The sequence below is a fragment of the Trichomonas vaginalis genome, chromosome I (genome assembly GCF_026262505.1).
Source record: "Trichomonas vaginalis G3 chromosome I, whole genome shotgun sequence".
In the NCBI taxonomy this organism is placed as follows: Eukaryota; Parabasalia; order Trichomonadida; family Trichomonadidae; genus Trichomonas; species Trichomonas vaginalis.
The window spans coordinates 8,326,277-8,347,298 of record NC_067203.1 but is presented as its reverse complement, the minus strand read 5'-3'; the positions used below and the strand labels follow the sequence as shown (position 1 = coordinate 8,347,298).

Sequence of the window (21,022 nt, the reverse complement as noted above, 5' to 3'; positions counted from 1 at the left end):
TAAATAATATCGAGATGGTATTCTCTTCGTCAATGTTATACTGTTTGCATATTCGAGATAGATGTCGTTTATTTTTTCTTGAAAAGCTTGAAGAGTTGTTTTCTAAGTTTACAAGCAAACTAACTTGTAAAAGTTTTCCCTGTTCAAATTTCTCATACGTATGTTTTTCTTTGTTATAGTATCGAACTTCAAAACCGACCGTAAATGGGAAACCATGTATGGCTTCTGAAATGAACTTCATTCTACGAAAGCCAATAGCTTTTGTGACAGATGGGTCTCTTAACCATCTTAATGGGTAGTCAAAACGATAGCCTTCATGCTTTACGGTCTCTGTCTCAAACTTTTGACCGACATTAGTAAAAAGTTCATCTAATGGTTTAGTTGTAGCAACTCTTGAATTTTCTTTTTCTATTGGAAGCATATTTTATCTAGAATAAAAATGTCGAAAGATATGCTTCCATGAGAGAAATACAACACAACCGACAACTCATTATGCAAGCTCTAAATAAGAACACAACAAACTTTTCAAACTATTCTAAGATATCTGAGTCATTGAAAGAAGGAAACTTAAAACTGACATTAAACCCTTTAACAGATGAGTTTCTATTTCAAGACAAGAAGAAACAATACTGTCTGTATAAATCCAACAAAAGGAACTTTAAACGAGAAACCTATAAATGAACTTCTTTGAAAGCAGATGTTGACAACAAAGCTGACAAAGAATATGTAGACGATGCAATAGCAAAAGAAGAAGAAAGAGCTAACAATGCTTATGCAACAAAAGAACATACTCATCCTGAACTAGCAGACAAAACATATGTTGACAATAAAATGTCAAGTGAAGTGACAAGAGCTGAAAACGAATATTCTAAAAAGACTCATACACATTCTATATCTGAAATAACAAACTTAAACGTTAGCCTTGAAAAGAAAGCGGATGAGGAACTTGTGGCTAGTGCGTTAGAGAAGAAAGCAGATAAGGAATATGTGGATGAAAAAGATAAAGAAATTATAGAAAGGGTTGACTGGTACCATGAACGGACATCGAAGATTTTAAAAACTAAAGCCGATACAGGATGGGTTTCAGGATGTTTAGACCTTAAAGCAGATAAAACTTATGTTAACGATGAGTTAGAGAAGAAAGCAAATAAGACTCATACACATACAAGTTTTACAACTGTTGCTATAGAAAGTATTGAAGGAACGGTTGAAGAAACTGGTGGGGATGTATTATATTGTAAACCTCCTAACTTTCCACAAGGTTTAACATCGGATGACGACATAACGACGATGAGAAACATTAGATGTAATGATGTTTATGTCATGAAGGATGAACATAATATTAAATTCACTGCTCAAGATTTATATGACAAGAAAGCAGACAAAACAGAGCTTCAAACATTAAAGACAGAAATACTTCAAACATTATATCCTATAGGCTCTATTTATACGTCAATGAACTCTACCAGACCAGAAACAGTTCTGGGTTTTGGAACTTGGACTCAAATAGTCGACAGGTTTTTGTATTGTGCAAACTCTTCAAAGGAAACAGGAGGAAGTAAAACGATTTCAGGTGAAAATTTACCTGCGCACAGTCACTACATAGATTTAAGTACATCTCAAGCAGGTTGGCATAAGCATAAATTTTGGGATTGGTCAGCAATGAAAAAAGGTAAAGGATATGATGTTAAAGACGACGTTCAGTTTGCTATAAATTGTTTCTGGGGTGACACTCAGGGAGATGGAAACCATACACATCGCGTTTCGGGATATACGCAAACAACGGGACAAAGTAAAGACTACATGCCACCTTACATGACAGTTTACGCATGGTATAGAAATGCTTAGTCGTCATTTTCAACTTCTTTAGCATATTCGTCAGGAGTTGTCTTATATTTGTTAGGAACTGTCTTTGAAAGTATACCACCTTGAACTTTGACAAGTTTGAAACGAGGTCTGACAATAGTAGTTTTATCTTCTGCTTGCAGTCTGTACATTTTGCCATGTTTGCCTAAAACTTCATAATATTCTCTTGTATACTTTCTTCTATTTTTACGAACACGAATGTGAGTACCTGTCGGGTTCCCATTGTTGTCATAGTCAATAGTATTTTCATATGGGTCGCGTTTAGGTATTTCTATTTTTACTTTGTCGCCTTTCTTAAGTTTGAAGCCCGGCATTCTTTCTTGTTTGTCTCTTTTGACTAAATTATTAAATATATAGTCTTTCTCTAAGTCAGGGTTGTTTTTCATTTCTTCGGGGGAGTGGTTTCCCAAACCTTTTTGTTTACGGCTATTGTAAATATTTAAAACTTGTCTCATCTTTGCCATGGAGAAGTGTCTATATTTGTCGTCATATGACATTTCATTTGCTTCACCACCTTGTGGTTGGTTTAAGTCTCTTAACATTTTTATACAACCGTCAATGACACCAAGAGCAGAATGGTTTTGGTCGACAATGAAATATTGGTTTACATTTTTTGAACGCAGATAGTTTTTTACATCATCTGATTTGAAAGAACTTTCACAGTCAGATGTCAGTTTTGTTGGATGGTATTTGTCAACGAATATTGTCAAAGCAGTTTTCACATCTAAAATATTTTTGGACCATAATGGTATGGCTTCACAGTATCTTGTGTTTTGACCGACAAATATTAGCCAGTATGGTGGTCCATCTTCTCTATACCTCGGAATGTTTTCCAAGATATCCATAAACCAAGCATTTGGTGTTGAACTAAAGATTTTTATCATGAGTGCTTTTTTTGTTGCCTTAGAAACATAGGGGTCCTTGTTTGGATTCGTCATTTTTTAACCCATAAGAAATGGGTTTATTTGGCGCATTAGCAGGAGTTGCATCCAGATTTTTGCCCGCAGTGGGAACAATAGCCAGAGGTGTATTTGGAGTTGGAAGGAAGATTTTGAGTACATTAGGTATACTTAAAGAGAAAGCACAACCTATTATACAAACTGTACAGAAAGGTTGGGATGTAGCACGAGATGCAGCAAATCTTATTCCAAATCCTGAAACAAGAGGAAAAGTTCAAGGATGGATGGACAATGTAGGAAGACAAGCAGGAAACTATTATAACAAAGCAAATGACTACTATAACCAAGCAGGACACTATATGGACCAAGGTGAAAGATTCTTTAACAGAGGATATAACCATGCACAACAATGGGTAAACAATAAACCAACCTCAACCGCCTCAAACGTGGGGAATGTAAAGTTTTTTACTGAGATGAAATGAACAATACAGCATTGAGACAAATGGGTTCAAGATGGATTTGTCGACTTCCAGCAGTTACACAACGTGTTTGTCAAGTTCTTCCTATACCTCAGGAAGTTTAGACCGACTTAAAAAACAAACAACAACCAGTTGAAAACAAACCAAACTAAAATTTTTTTACTGAGATGAAATGACCGAAGAAGTTGAAACGGTAGATTTGACACCACAAACAAAAAGTTCAGAACCATTGTCAAAACCTGTCAAAGAACTTACAGATGAAGAGAAAAATTCAATAATAGAAAGTGCCAGGTCTGGAAATACAAACCCTAACTACAAAGTCACTTTTCATAAAAATGGAACGGCTAGTATCTCAAAAAAGAAACAGACTCTCACAAATAAAATATTGAAGTCTGAAGGAGCTTTCGAGACAACAGATGGAAAAGTTTACTTCACTGACCAACAGTTCATTATAGAACATCTCATTGACTTAGAGTCGAAATATTCTAAACTTTACAACAAACACAAAAAGTTGAAAGGAAAACAAAAACAAATGGCATATGATATTTATGAAGATGTTGACGACACAACTGTTCCTGCAAGTGAGGTAAAGTCAAAGGAACCGAAAAGTGACGAAAAACCGATAGAAGAAGAAAAACCAAAAACTGAAGATAAACCAAAAACTGAAGATAAACCAAAACCAAAGTTTAGTTTCCAAACTAAACCAAGTCAACCTTCATTAGCTGGTATGGGTTGGCGTCAAAGACTTATGGCAGCAGGTGGTTATGTAAAGTAAAGAAAAAAAAACATTTTTTTATTTTTATAAAAATGCCCCCATATAGAATGGATAGAAAATCTGCTAGAATAAAAGCAGAGTTGCAAAGATATGGTTGGAGAGTTTCGAAGAAGTTTAAATATAGGAAGGGAAGACCCATAAAAGTCTATGACAAACTGGCTGGTCTTCGCTACGAAATGGATTTGGAAACAGCACGTGCAAATTATCCAAACAGACTAGAGAGGTTAGAAGAAGAACGTCTTATGGACATGCCTTTCGATGTTAGTGAACCTCAAGTTGAAGGACACGACGGCTTTGCCAGATTCTACTGGAAACATGACGAACAATTGCATCCTTTGAGAAGGAAAAAAGGTAGTGCAGAGGATGGTCATGCTCCCATGGAAAGAACAAGATATGCATATGAGAAGTATCGTGAAGTTAGAAGTCAAATTACATCTGGTCGAACCTTTACAGTAAACTTTGACGAAGGAAAGAACAAAGAAGGCTTCATGGGTGTACTTGCTGCAATTCAAGATGGAAATAAGAAAGGATACAATCTCAGATTGACCATAACAGATTTGGATGGTCACATTTACTATGCAAATGGCAATGTCACAACAGCTGCAAAACTTCTTGACGCTTTCAAGACTACAAAGAGAGAACAAATGGTTGACTCCGACTCAGACATTTTGAATGCAATTGAAGGAATTGCAAGTGTCAAGTTCGAATGGTACCAACCTAACCCTCAAGCAGTCAGACAACATGCTGGATACTTCCCCTTCATAAATAAGTCTGACATTGACTTGACAAGGTATGGAATTTACAATTCAATTGAAACAATTGTCAATGAACCTTGCATTCTTACATGTCTCAGGAACTCTGGTCTTGTTACAGAAGAGAAGATGAAGTATCTTGAGTCATGTGTGAAGACAAGGTACATTCTCAGAGGTCAATTGGCAAAAATTGCACCGTTGGCAAATGTCAATATCCGAGTCAGCATACCTACAGCTAAAGGTTCTTCACATGACGACTATGTTGTTGAGTTCAATTTACCATGGTTGAAGATTGTAATTGCCCACAACCACTTCATGTTGAACGAAAGTCTTACAAACCCATTGTTCGGAAAAGGCAAGTGCAACATTGTCAGAGCTGTAAACATTCTTTTCGAGAAAGGTTTGTTGGAACCAATTCCAGATGACAAGCTGACAGAAACTTTTGTACCAAAAGACGAAACAAACTTTTCACTGTTAGCAAGACCAAAAGTTGTTCCAGACAAAGTTCTAGTACAAAAGAAGTACACAATTCCAAAAGGAGTTGGATTGTTCGGATACCAACCTGAACCAGAAGAACTTCCAATGAGGTTGCAAGAACTTCAAGATGCTATAAACAAACTTCCATTGAGACATCCAATTGACGTCAAATTGTATTGGAGAGCATCTGAGTTAGGTCAGAAGGTTTTATATGAAACAGGTTGCTTCGACGATGTTTATGAGATAACAGGAGAAGTTTCTCAGAAGATAAGAGACTCACTTGAATTTCCACAAACTGGACCAATTGGTTGCGACAAGTTCGACTCAGATGAAAAGATATACTATGTCGACCTTAACGCTGCATACATGAGGTTTGTCCAATATATTCCGACTGGAATTCCAAACGAAGATGGTGAGTTCCCGGGAAGGAACTATACAGTTGGAAAAGTCATACAACAACTGTATGATATTAGGAAAGCTTCAAACCCCAAACTTGCAATGACACTCAAATTGCTTATGAATTCGACATGGGGATATTCCATTAAAAAACCTCAAGAGATGAAGAGTAAACATTATGAGAAGGTCGACAACTTTGTTGAAAGGTTTTCTCCTTTTGTTTTGAAGTACGAATTCACTCAAGGTCAAAGTGGCTTAGTAACCACATTAAAACCTATTGTCGAACATTGGTCTTACCCACAGTTCGCAAAGGCAGTCCTGGACAACTACAACAAATTCTTCTCCGAAGTCAAATCGAAAGTTGTGGTTTACTATGAGAACATTGACGCACTCATGACGAACGAAGAAGGCTATAACAAACTCATTGAAATGGGAATGGTCGGTGAAAAGATGGGCTGTTTTAAGCTAGATAAGGTATTTTCCGAAGTTCATGTCCTCTCCAAGCGTAAGTACTGGGGCATACTTGAAGACGGCACAGAAATAAAACATTGCATGAAATAAAAATTTATTTTTAAAAAAGTGACATTTTTTTTATTTTATTTGAAATGTACGCTGAGTTTGTTGGAGAAGACCGTTGGGAAACTTGTTTGTTAGATGAGAAATATGAAATGGCATACCATTTTAAAACAATATATTTTTACATATATTAAATGCTTCAGGTTGAAAAACAAAGAACAAAAGTAGCAGATACAAAACCGTTAGACTATATCTTTACAAATGCTGGTAGGACAATATCAGATGAAGAAATTTCATCCCGAACATACAGGTTTGACTATCCAATTCGTTGGCTTCAAAGTCCTTCAGATGCAAAGGCAATAGGATTTAGAAGAGTTTTGTTTTCAAATAGAACTAACGCATTTATGTTCGCAGTATATTTTCATGGGCAGTATAAAGGTTCTGATGGTCTAATAGACAAATTTGACGAAATGAGGATCTTTACAATTCGTTCAGACGAAAGTCTTGAAAAAACTCTAAATGACTTTCAAACTCAAATGAACAAATATTATTGGGAATTTCAAGAAAAACACGACTCTTTACTAAATGGAACATACTATCTGAAACTAGAATATGACAAGATGAACTCCACCGTTTCATTTCAAAAGATTGAAATTAACCCTCCAAGAGATACAGAGTTTTTATTTTGGGAGGTAGACAAACGTTCTTGGGCACAATTTCTTCGGTTACTAAACCAGAACGAACCATTACCACCAGATGGTCCATTTAAATTTATACTTCCACCAGCAGATTTGACAGTTTATAGAAACGTGTTTGACCCTCAAAATGTTATGTGTCATGCAAGTTTCAGTTCAAGCAACAATAGTTTTCTATGTATTGGTAAGGACTTTTATGACTTTGCTTCTAAATTCTACGAACCACCTAGTAACAGTTTCTCTGACTTTCAAGTTTGGTTCACAACAAATGGTGTGCAACATATTATTCCATTGTACTATGACTTTTATCTCGAATTGTCTTTCATATATAACTACGGAAAAGTGCTGAAAAAGTATTGAATGTGAAGATATTAGAAAATAACATTTTTTCTAACATCGTAGAAAACTCATGACTTCTTCGTATATGTTTTGTCATGATTTCATCGTAAATGTTTTGTCAAGACTTCTTCGTATATGTTTTGTCATGACTTCATCGTACATGTTTTGTCATGACTTCTTCGTACATGCTTTGTCAAACATGAACGTACATGTTTTGTCATGACTTCTTCGTACATGCTTTGTCAAGACTTTTTCGTATATGTTTTGTCATGACTTCTTCGTAAACTAAACGTAAATGTTTTGTGAAGAATATAGCAACCGTCTGAATTCAGACGGTTGGTTTTTATATAAAATTCATGCAGGAAATTCTTGAGTTTTGGTTGAAAGAATACGGTGGAGCCAAAAGTGGCTCGACCTCAAAACAAGCATTTTATGAGCTTACAAAGGGTGTTATGAATGAATTCAAAGGTATTTGCATACATCCTGACCTCGTTCATTTTGTTCCCGGACCAAAAATATAATTTAGGGTAGAAGGTTAGATCTAACCTCTTTTCTACCCTCTTGAATTTTCATGATTTCATCGTAAATGTTTTGTCAAGACTTCTTCGTAAATGTTTTGTCAAGACTTCTTCGTAAATGTTTTGTCAAGACTTCTTCGTAATGAGCGTAAATGTTTTGTCAAGACTTCTTCGTAAATGTTTTGTCAAGACTTCTTCGTAAATGTTTTGTCAAGACTTCTTCGTAAATGTTTTGTCAAGACTTTTTCGTAAATGAGTGTAAAGGACCCAAAAATAATGTTTAGGGTAGAAGGTTAGATCTACCCTCCTTTCTACCCTCTTTTCTACCCTCTTGAATTTTCATGAATTTTCCCGAAATAAAAAATAAAGTTAGTTTTATTTTTTTTATTTTTTTATTTTGTATAAAAAAATAAAATGTCAACAATCGGCACAACAACAATTCAAACAACTACAGCACCAAACTCTTTAGTCATGAATCCAACATCTATGTTAGTAGAGATGAAAAGCTTCATTCCTTCTTCATATACTTTCGAAACAGAAATCCAGAAGATAAAGCAAGAACTTTTAACAAGTAATTTAGACTGTAGTGCGAAAGATGAAACAAATGAACAGTATCTTTATGAAATGCAGGACATTATTGACCATTTACCCAAATTGCCTGAAATCCAACAACAAAAACTCACTATTCCTGAATTCGACGAAATAGAAGTCAAAGCAACTGACTCAGTAGAAATAAAGAAGTTCATACGAAAGGTAAACTATGAGTTTCTAGGATTTCATTGCAACCATAAGGTTATGGACAAAGATTGCGACATAGTATATAAGAATGTTTCTGACCTTTACAAAACCCGGGAGTTTAAGACCTACGACAACTTTGTTTCGTTAGTTGCTGAATGTGTATGGCAGATAAGAGATAAAGATAGAAGAGGTAAGGTATGGAATGAACAGATAAAACCAGCAGCTTTTGAGTTAAAGAAAACCATTGACGCCTTAGTTGTTTTAGCAGGTAAGGTTTCAGAATATAACGCAAAAATGAACCCGCAATGTTCTAAATGTAAAGCAGCAATGAGGAAATATAACTACTCCGTCAAAGAGATAGAAAGAATGAGAAACGACTATGCAGACTTAAAGAAAGAAGCAGAAAAACCAGCAGAAGATAAAATGGACATGTTAGAATTTTTGAACAAAAACTATCCAACAGCAGAAGATTTCCTTCTATCTGACGTCAAGAAGAAGTATAAAGAAACTTTCGGTATCGTTAAAACATTCGATGTACTAAAAGAAGAAATAGAAGCTACAAAACTGTTTAAAGTCTCACGAATTCATAACGTTTACCATGTAAAACGCTTATAAAATAACTGGGGTAGAAAAGAGGGTAGAAAGGAGGTTAGATCTAACCTTCTACCCTAAACATTATTTTTGTCTGATTTACGCTCATTACGATGAAGAAGTCTTGACAAAACATGTATGTTTAGTTTCGATGAAATCATGACAAAGAATGTACGATGAAGAAGTCTTGACAAAACATGTATGTTCATGTTTGACAAAACATTTACGTTTAGTTTCGATGAAATCATGACAAAGAATGTACGATGAAGAAGTCTTGACAAAACATTTACGAAGAAGTCTTGACAAAACATTTACGTTTAGTTTCGATGAAATCATGAAAATTCATGAGGTGAGAAAAGAGGGTAGAAAGGAGGTTAGATCTAACCTTCTACCCTAAACATTATTTTTACTGAAAAAAATGACCAAAAATCTGAGTAAAATGGCATAAGATTGCTTCCCTCGGAAAACCGAGAGAAGAGATTCCGTATGAAAATCGTGAAATTTCTCTAGACCGGATTTTACCGGCCTTGCCTAAAACACATGAAAATCGTGAAGAACAGCGACCAGGGAAAAAAAACTTAGTCGCCAAAACTCTATGAAAATCATGAATTTCCTTAAGACAGAAAAAATAAAGTTAGTTTTTTGTAAAATATTTTTTTATTTTGTATGTAAGAACATATATGACAAACACTGAGTTTGAAACAGTTAAAAAGATAGACAATAACACTAAATTGGTTAGAATAGGTGATTTAAACGTAAGATACTCAAAGAAATACAACAAATATTCTTTGTCAGACATTATATCTCCATCTGGAAGAAAACAAACGACTGGGTTAAAATTGCTTCTACTCAGAAATTTTGACAAGAAATCCTGAGCTTATGATATCGGTAAGATTCTATGGAACTACAGCATATCTCATCGACAAAAGTCTTATACCAATAGTTTTGTTATGGTTAGACCCAGTTGTTGGATATAACTTCATAACATATGGTTTATTCGACTCAGAACGTTGCAGTGAAGGCTTACTTTACATCGTTCAGAAACCGAAGGACTTCAATACAAAGAGATATAAGATAGGAAGAACATATAATATAACTCAAAGATATGACAGTACAGTCAATAGAGTCAAGGTTGTGTTCGTTAACGATATGAGAGCTGCAGAAACAGAACTACTTGAAAGTTTGAGAAAATGTATGGTGCTCCCATAAAAGGTAAAAAACGTTTGAAGTAGATGAGATAGATAAAGCTATAAAATTATTTGACGAAGTTGCTGAAAATACATGTAAAGCGTTTATTTTTGGTCTTTTGTGAAAGTAGAAAATAAAGTTAGTTTTTATTTTTATTTATTTTTTTATTTTGTATGTAAGGACAGATATGTCAACATCAGAGAACACAACAACAGTTATAGTTCATGAAGCTATAAATGAAGAATACGAGTACATACAGTATAACAAACAGTTACGTCTCATTCGTTCGGTCAAAGACGATATGTACCAGATGCAAAGTATTTTGAACGCTCTTCGTTCTACAAAGCAAGCATATCATTGGTTTGAAAACCAACAGACAAAAGAACTTTTAGAAGAATTTCCTCATATGTTTGCTACCCTCGAAAAACCGAGGAATGAGATTCCGTACGAAAATCGTAAGAATTTGCCAATAAATTTAAGAGGATATTATGTACATAGACTTCTTGTAAATGCTGTTGCAATGTGGGCTTCACCTCGTTACGCTTGTTAATTTTCATGATGTTAGATGAAATTCATAGACAAGAACGTGAAGAGCTAGAGAACAAGCTTGAAGCAAAAGATGAAGCATGAAGCAAAAGACAAAAAGCATTCAGAAAAGAATACCACGTTCGGTACCAAAAGGAAGGAAAAGAACTATAAGTATATGATTTATACTGAAGAGATGGAAAATGAAGAAGACAGAGATATGGTTATGTTGCATTTAGTCAGAAGAAACAACAAAAGCTTTTACGACCTTGCTAAGATTTACAAATCTGACAGAAATTGGTTCTATCGCGAAAACTTACCGATTTCAATGACACCGAATGAAGATGTGAAACAAATAGTTCAAGATACGTTACCTCAAACACACTATGATATGAAAGGTTGTACAATACTTACCTTCAAAGAAGATTTGCCATTGTTAAAGGAAAAAATAACAGAGTATTTTGACAACTTCAAACAAGTAGGGTAGATGAACCATTTATTTTTCAAGCTTGACTTCAGATGGCTCAGGTAGCTCTATAAAGTAAATTGGCTTGTCAAATCCTTCTGGCATTCCGAGTCCTTCCATCCGACAGAAAAATATTTTCCCTTCCAACAGAAAAAAATTTCCCGACAACAAGAAAAAATTTTCCATCCGACAAGAAAAAATTTTCCAGTTGTCCGTCCGTAAACCATTCAAATTTTCGAAAATTGAGAACTTTTTGGTCGAACTTCAGGAAAAAATTTTTCCATCCGACAGGAAAATTTTTCCTTCCAACAGGAAAAGTTTTCCTTCCGACAGGAAAAGTTCTTCCTTCCGACAGGACACAAACGGATGACTGACGTTCCTCTTCCTGAATGCCTTCCAAAGCCAGAAGAACCGACAGCCCCAGCACCACAACAGACTTACTAAGACTAAAACTTACTTTTTTCGCTTGACTTTTTACAATTTGAACTTTGTTTGCGTAGATATGAATTCTGAAAGAAGTATGAGGGTCTTGTATGACTTTGTACTTCTCCATAGTTCATGTCTGTCAAACTTACCTGCCATGGACTCTTTCATAAGTTCCATGAAATCGTCTTCGGACAATCCGGGGAAAAGTATAATGTCAGTAAGTATTCTTTTAACATCCTTACTTAAACTCTTTGCTGTCTGTACACAAATGACAACTGAGATGTTAAAGTGTCTGAGCTTCTTAAGAATTCGACACATGTCTTGTTCTCTATTCTTAACAAAGGATGAGAGGCAAATCATCTAAGATAAGAAGACACCTATGAGGGTAAGTCTTCCAATCGTAAGATTGCAATTTCTTCGAAATGTATTCTATCTCTTTCTGTTTGTTTCTGAAGTGTTTCTTCTCTAATATTCTCTGCATTTCCTCATTTGGGTCTTTAAACTTAGAATTTATATACTCATTTATAGCATTATACTTCAAAACTCTTCTTTGGTACTTCTTTATCCAATCTAACAACTCAGTATCTTTATACATACTAACTTAGACTTCTTTATAATATCTTTGAACGAATTGACGGTTTGGTCAAATTGACCAGAAGTACTACAAATAACAACTAACTCATAGAATGGGTTCTTCTCATCTAGTTCTTGTTGTTGTGCAGCCATTTTAAGATAAGTGAAAGTCTTACCCGACCCAGGTGGTGCAATTAGACCTGTTATACCATTCTGAGCAAATAAGAACTTGTCATGTATAGGCTTTATCTGAGCATTTTCTAACTTCCTCTTGTTCTTGTTTAAAACATTCTCAAATTTCTTGTCAATGTCAGCAAACTTTTTTTCTAACATATTTTTAGAAAAATTAAAATTTTTATCTTTTAGAAAATGTCTAGCGATTTCGCTATCTATATTCGAGACAACTTTTGACAGCAAAACATCTGTCGACCATAAAATCTTACATAGTGTAAACAAGAAAGGTGAATTTGTTCTAAAGTTCTGTTTCTGGGAATATGACAAGAACCATAAAACATTAGGCAGAGAAGTCTTTAAGTTTTGTCAATGACAGACTTGTTGACAGAGATGACGCCGATTGGAGAGATGAAGTCCAACAAAACTTCTTAGAATGCAAAGAAGACACATGCGCTGTTCTTGAAGATGAAATAGAAAAACAGATAGAAGAGCTATTAAAGGACAAAGAACTTTTACATAAATATGGTTGCGCCAAATTTGACATAACTCCACCAGAAAAGAAGAAGAAGAAAAGAAAGAAAAGAAAGAAGAAAAAAGTAGAAGAGAAGAAAGAACCAAGAGCCAGTTTCCAGAAAAAAAGAAATTTGACATGTAAAAATAAAATTTTATTTTTAGAACATTTCTGGGTCAATGTCAATGTTCTCTTCCTCTTTAGGAGCAAACACTGGCTTAGACTCTAAAATCTTTTTACCCAATTTTACCTTGAACTTCAACTATCTTAGACTCATAATATTCATAGTCGTCTGCTTTCTTTTGGTTATAAGGTATAACAAGTTTGTATGCTTTACCTTCTTCGAGTTTGAGAACTTCTGTCAAAATTTTCTTTGACTGTCAACATACCGTCAATGTATAAGTCTTCAAAAGTTGCACCACTTTTTCTAACAACAGCAAACTTAACTGGTGCAATGTTCCAAATTTTGTCAAATGTAGACTTTTCAAAATTGTAGAAGTAACATTCAAATATGCGAATGGAGCTAACTTATCTTTGACTCTGTCATGTACTTATTTACTGAGATGAATTTTGCCATCTTTTCTATCGGATAAAAAAGATTTTTTTTAAATTTACTCAGAAAAATTTTTCTTTGTATATACACCATTCTGAACATCTAAAAGACTTTTGACATTTGCCAAGAATGTTCGTTTAGAAGCTGCCATATATACCATATTCTTGACAATATTGTTTATACGAATCGTACAATGACCTTTCATCTAATGACACAAGTCAGTTTCATCTATGAACAGTTCATATACACTCTTGTTTGCTTCTAACAATGTTTGTCTCTCTTCGGTATGTGGAATTTTGTCTTGGATTGAACTTTGAAATATCTAATGTCATAAAATATGAGAACAAGTGGTTGTAAAGTCAGATGTCAAAGTTTCTGCTAAGTCGTCAAAATATTCTGTATCTTGCATATGAGAATCTGACGTTCTGACAACTACATATCTTCTGTCAGAACTTTCTACTTCATCGGAACAGCATTGTTTGAAACCATAATGAAGTTTGCAACATTTTCACAAACTCTTTGGTCTTTATATTTTCTTTCAACAACTCCAACTTTATCTGTTATAAGACTCTTCAAAGCATCTGAGTTCAAAACTTTTGTTGTATCTATACTTTGAAGTTCATTGCAAACTATAAGTTTCATATTCTCTATTGAGGAGTTAAACTTGCCACAGATGTTTTCTAAGTTTGTCATATTAGGTTCGAATAACCTTCTAATGTTTGCACAAAATATCTGTAAAGAAAGTATTCTTACCAGTTCCTTGTTTTCCAATTATAATGAGAGCAGTTTCATTTTTAGCACTTGGATGTTGTAAGATGTTTGCAAACCAACATAAGATATACTCATAGACTCTTTCGTTTCCATTGCATATAATTTCTTTGACATGGTCTAACCAAGCTTCTATAATATTTTCTTTCCATTCTACTTGTTCATATTTATATCCAGTGAAGATAGAATAGAAGTTTGGAGAAGGTGTATAGAACTTTATACCTCGAACTGAAAAATCTTCTAACTTTGACAATAAGATATCCCAAGCATCTAACATCTTCATGCCAACTTGTACGACTTTTTATTTTCTTAAGTTTCTGTCTACATTCTTGTTCTGAAACTATTGTTGCTCTTGGTTTGTTAAAGACAACATCCCATTCTTCATAACATAACATTCTGGGGCAGAGTCGACATAAATGACTAAACGTTTCAAATTCTCGACTGCTTTGTTATAGTCTCGAAATGGACACATATTTCTGAATGCTTGGAAGTCATAAAAATCTGAAACATCTATTCTGTACATTTTTATAAAAATAAAAAAAATATTTTTTTATTCTTGACTTTGTTGTTGCATTTGTTGTTCTTGAGCTATTTGTTGTTGAAGTTGTTCTTGTAATACAATACTTTCACCAGTTGCATCTTCCAATTCGAAACTTTCTGCCGTCATTGACAAATACATAGGACATAAAAGTTTTACAGGAACAAAGTTTGCGTCAACTAATGTCAACGTTATACTTGCCAAAGTGTTTGAGTTCACTAAGGTTGAAAATTCTGCATTCGAATGAACAATAGGCAAACCAGCAGAGAAGTATTGTTTATACGCATAAGTATCTTTTGGTCATAATAGTTTCTGTCGACATTCGAATAACACTTTGAACCTAAGTTTGAAACAATATATATAGATTGGTGTGCTTAATGTCAATGGAATAGACATTCCTTGTATGACACCTTTTCCTGTTATAGGAAACTGTTTGGTAGTAAAAACCAGATATAAGTTTTGTATTATAGCTCATATTGTTTATAGTAAACTCAGTCGGACATCCAAACATAATGAAACCTGCTCTAGTTGCAGCACATGTTACACCCGTACTTAAAGTATTAAATAAGTCAACAAAACCTGTTGGTGGTATATCTGAGTAAGTATCTTCAAAGGAGTATTTTTTACCATTCACAACAATAAAGTCTTCTGGTGTCAAAAGAGCAAAACAGGCTTTAGTCGTCATTGTGTTTAAAGTTAGTTTACAATACCGTCCTTGAGGACTTTGTAAGTTTGTTGTTATAGAATTATATGACTCAGGGTTTTTAGTCGTAATAGTATAAACCATTATATCTTCTGCCATTTATATATATTTAAAAGTTTTTCTGAAAGTGGAGAAGAACTTCATCTAAACTTTCACATGGCGTTTCTTGAAGTTCTCTGTCTAAGAAGTTCAAATATTTTGTAAAGACATAGAACTTTCCTTTGTCTACACGAACAAACAAAACAGGGTCTTTCATATCGTTCAAAAGTGTGTAAAGTCCTTTACATGAAATAAAGTCTATATTATTTTTCTTCAAACATCTTTCAAGAAGTTTTTGACATTTTTACTTAGCAAATAAATTTTAATGAAATGTTGTGGTCGTCAAATATTTTTATGACGTCTGGGAAACTATACTTTAAGTTCAACGTTTCACCTCCTTTCATAACGTATATCTTGTCAATGACATTATATGAAACACCACAGCAACTAATGTCGGGTTCTATTTCTTTGATGTTTATATCGTCTGCCTCTGTCAAAAGTTTCAATAGTTCTTTCCAAACTTCATGAGGTGCGATGACATATGAGTTCACTTTTACAGGGTTGTGTTCGACCAAGTTTAACATTATACTTAAAGCTTGACAAATCTTCTCCTGAGTTTGAAGTTTGTCTTTAAGTTGTTGGTAGTCGTTTCGAATATCTGCAACAGAACTTAAGTCTCTGCTAACTTCAGGATATGTTGGTTCTTTTACAGGAACAATTGCTATATCCATCTTCGTCTTCGTATGGTTTCCCCACTTCAACATCTCTGTCTTTGACATTGACAACAACACTTTGACTGTTTGTTTGAGTTGGTGAATTTAACTTCACATCTGCCACCGCCATTAAACCTTTTGAAACACTCACGCTTCTATTTTTCGGAAATGACATTTTACTTAGAATAAAAAGATGGACGTATTCGAGTATCTCTTCGAATTGAAGCAGAACAAAGTTTACACACACAAACAATACAAATACATTGACAGAATAGTTCTTTATACAAACAATGGTAAATGTTATAGAATAGCAATATTTGCTGAACCAAAATATTTCCATAAAGCAAAGAAAGTTGGTATAACTGAAATGGTGAAAGTTCTTGACGTTGACAAAAATATAACAACAAAACTTACAGATATTTCTAAAGGTAAGTTTATCTTACAATATTATGTCAAAACTGGCGTACTGTCAATATTTGACGGAGAGAAGTCAGTTCAAGAACAACTTACTGACCTGCTGCCAAAATCTGCTCGATGGAAGCTGTCGTTATGCCAATCTGAGGAGCCCCAGCAGGTTTCATCGAACGAATCTTCAAAAGAGCATCTTCCGTGAAAAGTGCTATTGGTTTTGTAAACTTCTTTGCTCTCAGTTCATCTGGACCGTCTCTGTCACCAGTATATTGTATTTGTACAGTACCAACAGTTGAAATACCACCCATAAAGTCTTCTGAGTCAGCAAATGGAATGCCAAGCCAAAAGTTTGAACGGTCTCCATTTGTATATTGAGTTTTTTGACCTCCTGTATGAGTCCATACTTTCACATATGGCATAATAGAAATTTGCATTTCAGGGTTAATGGTTGTTGTGAAGTTGTTGTTAAAGTTCATAGCATCTAATGTCAAGTTGTATGACCTCATATCCTCAACTGTAGAATATTCTTCTCTTGGATAATATTTGCCATCTATGTTTATATGATATTTAATACCGGGGTTGTAGAAACAAGAATAGTCATTTATAGTTCGTCTGAACAGTACAAACATAGTATCTGCATGTTTCATTGCAGTTGTTAAAGCAATATCTGTTCTTGCACCTGGGTCAGCACTTTGGTTTCCAACTTCACCTGCAAAGTCTTTGACAGATATTTGGTGTATAGGGAACATAAGTGGAACTGCAATATATTTGGCAGCTAAAGCATTTGAAATATCTGGGTCCAACATATAGACTGCAAGTCTGCTTTCTATTCTCTTGCATTCAAATTTTTCGCATGTAAACTTAACTGGGTCCAAGCAGTTCCAGCAGCATTGAAATAATAGTTTACTTCATTGTTGAAGTTTGAGAAACCAAAGTCTAAGTCAACTTTGTCTTTGCAAAAGTCACAGAACTTGGCTCCACCAGTTCCAGCTACAGTAATGCTGAATGGGTCTTGTGTTGGTGCAATGACTAAGTTATTTTTGCTTGGAGTAAGTTCGATAGAAATTTTTCCTGCCCAGTTTGGCAAGTATCTTAAAAACCTGAAGATGAGGAAAGATGACAAAGGAACTCTAAGTTTCAGTTTTACTTTAGTGGCAGCATTTCCATCTGAACCAGAAGGTTAACATAAACTCCTGAACGTTAGGGTCAAGTCTTCTTATTTTCTCAATATTTGCATACTGGTCTGTTTGTTCTCTAGCTTGTGGTTGTACTGAGTTTCTCAAAGCGAACCATTCATAGTTTGCCCATGTTACTGTTTGAACTAAGTCAGAGTTAGAATATATCTTATATCCCATGAAAACTTCTGGAGCATATTGGTATCCGACATAGAAAATTCCATTGCAACCTTTCTTGTCAGACAACTTGGCAGAAGGTTTTATTTCAATGTCTTGTTCCACGTATAAGAATGAGTTGTCAATAGAAATAATATGAAACCTGTCGCAAGCAATATCTACTGTTGTTGAAGAACCTTCTCCAAACTCACCTACGTTTCCATAAGAAACAGCAGTTGTATATTCGTAAGTTCCAGGAACTATTTCTGACCTTCTAATGGCATTGTCGCATTCGTTATACCATTCGGAAACATTTCCGTTCATGGCATCCAAAACTGTTGGCGTTATATTCTGAGCGGCGTACATTTCATATGGGTAAAAATATAGAATAGTTGAATTTATTTGTCATAATAGAACCCACTCGTACCAAGCTTTACTTTGTTCTACTCTTCTTCTTTGGTGTCGCTTTTGGTAACTTGCCTCTGCTTCAAGTTGTTGCATCTTTGCCTCATGTTCACCTAGTATGTTGTAAATTTCCCATGTCCTTTTTGCCTTTGGGCTCTGGTCGCCCATCTCAGGTAACCTATATCCTAGAAAGATTTTGTCATAGTTTGTATTTGAGTCTTCGCTTATTGTTTGCATGACTCTTTCCTGAGTTTCCGGTTCAAGCTCTTCAAATATAGCTTGTCCATATGGAATAAGCTCGTTTCCAAATATATGTTTTTGTAGCCATTCTGGTTTTCTTTCCATGTTACCAATAATATCTTTTGTGAATGGGAAAGCTTTTACCCAATGTTTCAGTCTTGCGTCATTTATTTCTGTAGTTGGTTTTATTTTGTCAAGGAACATGTTTTTCAATACTAACATTTCATTTGGTACTGTCCATTTGAGTTTTCTAAATATTCATCCCTTCTCGGTTCATTGTCTGCAAAGTAAGTTTTTATGACATTTTGCAAACTTTCGTTTGCAAGGTCATGTACAATAGGTTTCTTCCCTTCTCTCTCCCTAACTTTCTTTCTAAACTCTTCACCAAATATACCATCTCTATGGTTCTGTGTAGTTCTTTGAGATAAATGTTCTAGAACGTCAGGTGTTATATTTCCATCAGCCATGTTCATTTCATACTGGTCCAAAATATCTGCATCTTTCATATCTTTCAATGGCATTAAAGCCGCGCTGAAAATACCAGCTATATCTGGTTCACCATTCACTTCCATTGCGTCTACAACTTCTTGGAATTGTGGTTGTAAGTTTATGAACCACCTATCCGGATTAGCTTTATGACCCCATCTCATTGTAGTTCCATCGTCTGCAGAAACAAAAGTAGGTTTGTTTCCATATTGGCTAGGTTCTGAATGAACTTTAAACAATGTTTTCATTTCTATATGTTTTGTTGAAATTTAACCTTTTATTTTCACCGAGTTCATCCAAAGATTGAACGTTATATGCTCGTAAGTAAAAAGGATTGTTGTATTTGTGTACATTATCTTTCAGTACTTCCATTCTATGCTGGATATTTTCATCTGATGTTGGAGTCTTTTGTATGTCGGCGAACATTTTTCGATATTCTTCTACTATGTCAGCCGAATTTTTCTTAGACTCTTGGAAAGATTCCATATTCCCCGCATACACTTGTTGAGGATCAAGATTTTTCGGCTGTTCCAAATCTTCATCTAGTTCTGTGAAGTTAGTTTCCAAAGGAGGGACTTGTTCGTTTTCTTCAGGCTCTTCTAGCTGTTGTTGCTGAACTATTTCTTCCATGTCTGGTTGTATCTGAACTTCTTCCTGTGGAGTTTCTTGTACCTCATCTGCTGGCATTTCATATATTCCGAGACCGTTTTTAAAAAGTTCCCTATCTAAGTCATCCGGACTCATAAACCTTTCTTCTTTCGTTCCGTCTCTATTTTTTACGCGTTTCATGAAGAGAGTTGAATTATCGTTTAGCTCTGACACCAAATATCTTGGAGTAAATTCAGTCATGTCATTTGGATGATATGCTATTAAATCATATCCCTTAGCGAGCTTGTATTTTCCAGGTTTGAAATTATATCCCATTTGGTGCTGAACCATAAAGCTAAATAGGTTCGGGTCAGTATTTCCTTCCTTGAACTTTCTAATAGCTTCTTTATATCTGTCACTAAAGTCAAGAGTATCTGGGTAACCATAGTCTTCCTTAAGCATTTTTAAGAATTCTTGGTTTCCTTGTTCTCTACTTCTTTTATGTCCTTGCTCTGTTTGTGGTTGTTGCTGTGCAGTGTTTTGAACTGTTGGTTGTGGTGCAGTGTTTTGAACTGTTGGTTGTGGTGCAGTGTTTTGAACTGTTGGTTGTGGTGCAGTGTTTTGAACTGTTGGTTGTTGTGTTGGTTTTGGTGCATGCCTGTGTCTGTGTCCATGTGACGATGTAAATGTTTTAGGTAGTCCTGGTGCAGGTGCTTCTCTTGGAGGGTTTGGTGGTATATAAGTTCCACCAGCTGGCACATATGTTCCATCTGCAGCATAATGTCCTACCTGACTTTTCGTTCTTAAGAAAGCATTTACTAGGTCTGTTTTGGTCTGTTGTAACTCTTTTTCTTGACTTTCCACAACAGTTGCTCTAACGGCGTCATAGGCACTTTGAACTGCCTGTCTCGTTGCTGCATCTGTTATTTTCGTCATATTTTGTGCTACTTCTCTTAACTCTTTGTCGAAACCTTCAGACTTCAGTTTCTTTCCAGATGAGAAGTCGTTCACTAGTTTCACCTTACTATGAAGAGCTTCGAAGGCGTTCTTAAAGTCAGCATTCATTAAAGCTTCATTTGAACTGTCTTCATCCGCTTGTATTTTTGTCCTTATTGACCCTATAAGTTGGGCTGCTTTGGCGTTGGCTTGGGCATCTAACCAGTCATTATTAGCTTTTATATATTCTGCGCTTTTCATTGCCTTTTGCATGGCTGCGTCGTTATTTTTACTTTCTTGTGCTAAGTTTTTCATACTGTACGGTTTGGTTTTGCAACTGTAAAAGTTTTTCTGCCTTTACATTTGCTTCAACTTCTTTTTTATACTCATCGCTATCCATATATGTC

General features: G+C 35.0%; 7 protein-coding genes and 2 pseudogenes across 9 annotated transcripts, besides 1 other annotated feature; 5 read left to right on the top strand and 4 right to left on the bottom strand.

Annotated features, from left to right (window-relative positions):
- Window positions 1-873: 873 nt before the first annotated feature.
- Window positions 874-18,272: a mobile genetic element.
- On the bottom strand, window positions 1,845-2,363 carry TVAGG3_0951630 (uncharacterized protein; the record flags this gene model as incomplete). The annotated part of the gene is made up of 1 exon (XM_051253262.1): window positions 1,845-2,363. One exon carries the CDS (start codon window positions 2,361-2,363, stop codon window positions 1,845-1,847), a length of 519 nt encoding a protein of 172 aa, XP_051078836.1.
- On the top strand, window positions 3,417-4,019 carry TVAGG3_0951620 (phage tail repeat-like family; the record flags this gene model as incomplete). Its single annotated transcript, XM_051253261.1, has 1 exon — window positions 3,417-4,019. One exon carries the CDS (start codon window positions 3,417-3,419, stop codon window positions 4,017-4,019), a length of 603 nt encoding a protein of 200 aa, XP_051078835.1.
- On the top strand, window positions 4,067-6,205 carry TVAGG3_0951610 (DNA/RNA polymerases family; the record flags this gene model as incomplete). The annotated part of the gene is made up of 1 exon (XM_051253260.1): window positions 4,067-6,205. The coding sequence occupies one exon, from the start codon at window positions 4,067-4,069 to the stop codon at window positions 6,203-6,205; it is 2,139 nt and encodes a 712-aa protein (XP_051078834.1).
- On the top strand, window positions 8,127-8,757 carry TVAGG3_0951600 (organellar and viral DNA polymerase type B; the record flags this gene model as incomplete). The annotated part of the gene is made up of 1 exon (XM_051253259.1): window positions 8,127-8,757. A coding segment is annotated over one exon (631 nt), but the record flags the coding sequence as incomplete, so codon positions are not given.
- TVAGG3_0951590 lies at window positions 10,788-11,241 on the top strand (annotated as a pseudogene). Its single transcript has one exon. A coding segment is annotated over exon 1 (454 nt).
- Window positions 13,065-13,481, bottom strand: TVAGG3_0951580 (annotated as a pseudogene). The gene has a single exon. A coding segment is annotated over exon 1 (417 nt).
- On the bottom strand, window positions 15,814-16,089 carry TVAGG3_0951570 (protein of unknown function, DUF4106 family; the record flags this gene model as incomplete). Its single annotated transcript, XM_051253258.1, has 1 exon — window positions 15,814-16,089. The coding sequence occupies one exon, from the start codon at window positions 16,087-16,089 to the stop codon at window positions 15,814-15,816; it is 276 nt and encodes a 91-aa protein (XP_051078832.1).
- TVAGG3_0951560 (uncharacterized protein) lies at window positions 16,412-16,831 on the top strand (the record flags this gene model as incomplete). Its single annotated transcript, XM_051253257.1, has 1 exon — window positions 16,412-16,831. One exon carries the CDS (start codon window positions 16,412-16,414, stop codon window positions 16,829-16,831), a length of 420 nt encoding a protein of 139 aa, XP_051078831.1.
- Window positions 18,273-19,386: 1,114 nt separating the features above from the next.
- Window positions 19,387-20,888, bottom strand: TVAGG3_0951540 (protein of unknown function, DUF4106 family; the record flags this gene model as incomplete). The annotated part of the gene is made up of 1 exon (XM_051253256.1): window positions 19,387-20,888. A coding segment is annotated over one exon (1,502 nt), but the record flags the coding sequence as incomplete, so codon positions are not given.
- Between the last annotated feature and the right edge of the window lie 134 nt (window positions 20,889-21,022).